This window comes from Anarrhichthys ocellatus, unplaced genomic scaffold, assembly GCF_004355925.1.
Source record: "Anarrhichthys ocellatus isolate YVR2014 unplaced genomic scaffold, GSC_Weel_1.0 scaffold2745, whole genome shotgun sequence".
Classification (NCBI taxonomy): Eukaryota; Metazoa; Chordata; class Actinopteri; order Perciformes; family Anarhichadidae; genus Anarrhichthys; species Anarrhichthys ocellatus.
The window spans coordinates 2,914-6,980 of record NW_022282719.1 but is presented as its reverse complement, the minus strand read 5'-3'; the positions used below and the strand labels follow the sequence as shown (position 1 = coordinate 6,980).

Here is a 4,067-nt window from a genome sequence, read left to right as displayed (position 1 = left end):
AACTCATGTTTACAATGTTTACAACAATTCAGCCAACCTTTTTTATGGACTATTTTTAGTGGTGGATTAATCCACATTAGGTGTTCTAGTGAGCATTTTTGGGGCAGCAGAACTGGTGCCTAAATAAACTAGTGTTTACTGTAATGAAAGAATATCACCGTCTTTATCTTTTTATTGATGACAATGAAACTCAGTGCTGGAACTTTATCTCAGTTGTAGATCAGTTGATAAACCTCAGTACCGTACAGGCGGTAGACTACAGTACATCCTATATATAAGCTAGCTATACATACAAAAGTGAAAGTATTTATGATGCAGAATGCCCGGTTCATACTGTTGTATTATTATGTACTGTATATTGTATTTTTTTGTTTTGATGCCTGAACATGTCATTTAAATGTTGCAGCTGGTTGAGATGAAGACAATTATAGCAATAAGTAACTATAGCTGTCAGATAAATGTCTTGGAGTAAAATAGTCCTTAGTTGTGTTCCACCTCTGCTCAAGTTTAGCTCTCCTCAGTTAGCTTAGCGAGCTAAAGGAACGTTAGAAGGACGTTGGATTTACAAACTTTGACCCAGAACCTCTGTCTAGGGTTCTGCTGACAGACACACACTCACACACACACTCACACACACTGAGCTGTGTTTCTCTGTTCAAAAGGTCCGAGGACATCACATAGCCAAGCTGGACCCTCTGGAGATCAGCTGTGTGGACTTTGACGATGCCCCGTGTGCCGTTGGTTTCCAGAACGTTGGTGAGGAACATGAACCTGTTTACTTGTTTACTCTCCCGCTCCTTCCCACTTCCTGGTTTCATTTCTCACAAATAGTTATCCAATCCCAGCCCTTCGTTGAGTCTTTTTCTTTCTTTCTTCACACCTTTCTCCATGTGACACGCTCATTAAATCCCTCATACTCCTCTTGAGGGATCTCCCCTACAATCTGACCTCATCACTCTAATCTACTATTAACGTATCCACAAGGCAATCTTACATTTCACAAAACTTAGCCAAGAACTTTATTTTACGGTGGCTTGATTGCGGACGTTTTTCGGGTTTATGTCTGACTTTCTGCAGCTGTTTCACCTCTGTATGTAGATATAAAGGACTCATTCAAACACAGCAATTCTTATTTTAATACAATGAAAGAAACATTACTTAAAGATAATATATTCCATTTCTGCCAATAGATCCTCCTAAATGCTACAGATTACATCTTAAAGCTATATTTAGAATATTTCCCCCTCTTTACCTTACTGAAGCTGTTATCTATGTTCTCTGAATCCAAACTAACCCTTTGAAACACAAAAGTCACACGATAAACACAAACTAACTAACCGATGGAGGCAGCAGCAGCTCCTGTGTCCTGAGAGGTAGAATCAGTGTTTAGTGAATGGAGTCTGGTGTGTTTGTAGAGATCAGAGATAACAGCTTCAGTGTCTGACAGCAAGGTAAAGCGGTGAAAACATTCTAAACATAACGTTCACTTAAACTGACAGAGATTCTGTTAGGAGTCTAGAATACGTCCACAGCAGAACATTGCTTTGTTCCATCTCCTGTAGTAGAACACTGACTATAGAGAAGAACCTCATACAAACAACTGACCTTTTAGGGCAAAAGTATATTAAAATAAGTAATGCTTTATAGTAATAATGATCCTTTTCCTCTTCGATTGTGACAGCAGAGGGTTTTAGGGAAATAAAACCTGCACTACACGACATTTTGTTCAGTGTCTCAAAGTATTTTTGGAGAGTATCTGTGGAGAGGAGCGTCATCAGCCTCGTCACTCCTTTTCTCTCAAAGACGTCACCTTGGACTGTAGAAACATTTGTCTCTATTTTCTGAGGTTTTATGGACTAAATAACGAGTCAATTACTCGAGAAAGTAACCTGCAGACGAACCGATAGTAGAATAGATAGTCGTTAGTTGAAGCCCAGTTATGGTTAAACCTTAAAAATGTTGCTGAAAGTGACACAAAATGTGTTTTACATGTTCATGACCAGGTCAGTTTGTTATTAAACTGCAGACTTTGTAGATTATTTTAATAGAAGAACAGCCTGTTAATCGTTCACTAACATTAATAACCGCAGAGTTTATTGCTTCTTAGAAAAAGTATTTAATTAATAAACATTTCTATTCATAATAGCGAGTTATGATAGAGGAGTAAATACACCTGGTAACAACCTAAGAGTTTTATTATTACTTATTATTAACAGACTATTTATGACCCATCAGGCACCGCATATACAGTCTGAACGTAACAAGTGCTGCAGTAGAAAGTTTATTTGTGTTCTCTTTATGTCTCAAACATATTGTTCTCCAGATTATAACTCATTAATTCATACCTTATAAGTCACGTTTGTCCACGCACACACGTGTATCTTATCAGCACATTCTGTACAACAGGTTATAGTTTCTGAGGAGACCAGATAAGACGACATGCTTTATGGTTGTTAACACAACACTTTACGCACATATCAGGTCCGATGTTTGGGAAGTGATCTGTGAATATAAATAGTTCTTTATTGAGTTGTATGATTTGGAAACATGTCGGCTCGGCTCCATCACTGTGTTAACTAAACATTGACTTGTCAGTTTAGTTGTTGTGCAAAGAGTTCATGTGTGTGTGTGTGTGTGTGTGTGTGCGTGTCTGATGAAAAGGTCGGGCCTCTGAGTTCAGAAACAGGGTGATTGTTCGGAGCTGTAATGGGACGTTTCCACAGTTAGAAGCGGTATTGTTCAGGTGTCACTGCGCTCTGCTTTGTCCCGGTGGGCCTGAAGTTCACACAGGTCGGACAAAAGGTTGGCGTTCAAATCCGCCCATCAGAATAAATGAGAACAACACAGTGTGTGTGTGTTTGTGGTTCTCATTATGAACGTCTGTGTTATCAGATCGTAGGAGAACCTGACATCTTTGCTTTTTGCGCTGCTTTTAGTGGGAACTAAGTCATGCTTGGCCTTCATCCGGGTCTGTGGTTCATCATTAGCTTATTAACTAGCATTGTGGTCGTTGCATGGCCTCCTCTTTGTTGGCTTCTTGTGGAAGAGGTGAAGAGGATATTGAGCTATCGGGTGTGTGGCCTTTGCTCAGCAGCTGGTGGGGGACAAACAGACCCCAACGAACCTTATCAAAGACAGCAAAGTTTTCTTTCATGTGTGAGGCGGTTTACGGAGAGCAGGGAGAGTCTAAAGATCTCTTATGTAAAGCTGACACAGACATAGATACAAGCTCCGCCCCCTCCTCTGATCCATAGCGCGTTATCTCTGTCTGGTGCAACATGCTTTAGATAAAAAGAGTCTCAGACGTAAAGGAGGACACTGATCTGAACGGATCTGCCTGATCTTGTTTGTCAGGCTAGTCCGGAGCCTCGGGGTCCCGATGAAGAAAGCTCAGCCCGTTAAAAGATGATATATTCAGTCCAGTTCTGATTCAGCAGGAACCCCAAGAGACCTTCTGGCCTCGTAAGGGATTCAAGGATATAATTACGTGACCGATTTCAATCCACAAAGCTCGTTTTACTCTTAATGAGGAGAACTAAAGCTCGCTAATGATGAGTCCAGAATGTGGTTCAATGGAGCTCAATCTGCACTCACAACATCTAACGATGAAGTCTGTGTGTAAATCTTTGTGGTGTTGCTTTTTGAGCTGCAACGAATAATCGATTAGTCCTTCAAAATAAAATTTAGAGAATCTAAATGTAATCTTTGTTTCTCTGAATATTACCCCCCCCCCCCCTCCTTAAAAGTCTGCATTTTTTACAATTTTTTAAAAAATGTTGCAGACTAAACGATTAATTAACCTATGTTAACAAAGATAAGCTTATGACAATAATCGGTAGTTGCAGCCCTCCACTTCCTTTTGAAGTTTATCAATAAAACAATTTTAGATTGAAGCTCGAGTATAATAATATAATGTCTCATGATGTTTCTATTCCTGACCGCAGTCTGGACTAAATTAAGATTAAAACATCTGTTTAGGGAGTTCAAATCGTGACGATTCCAGCAAATCTTGACTTCAGTGGTGTTTCCTGATCGACTGTATGTCAGTCACATGGTATGTTTCTGCC

At 39.8% G+C, this 4,067-nt stretch overlaps 1 protein-coding gene across 1 annotated transcript in view; it reads left to right on the top strand.

The window, feature by feature from the left end:
- Positions 1-623: 623 nt before the first annotated feature.
- Positions 624-4,067, top strand: part of LOC116378528 (2-oxoglutarate dehydrogenase, mitochondrial-like) — a gene marked incomplete at both ends in the record, with an annotated part of 5,773 nt that continues 2,329 nt past the window's right edge. The window contains one exon of the mRNA XM_031840417.1: positions 624-756. Within this exon, the coding sequence (XP_031696277.1) occupies positions 624-756 (133 nt within the window). The remainder of the gene's footprint in view (positions 757-4,067) is intronic.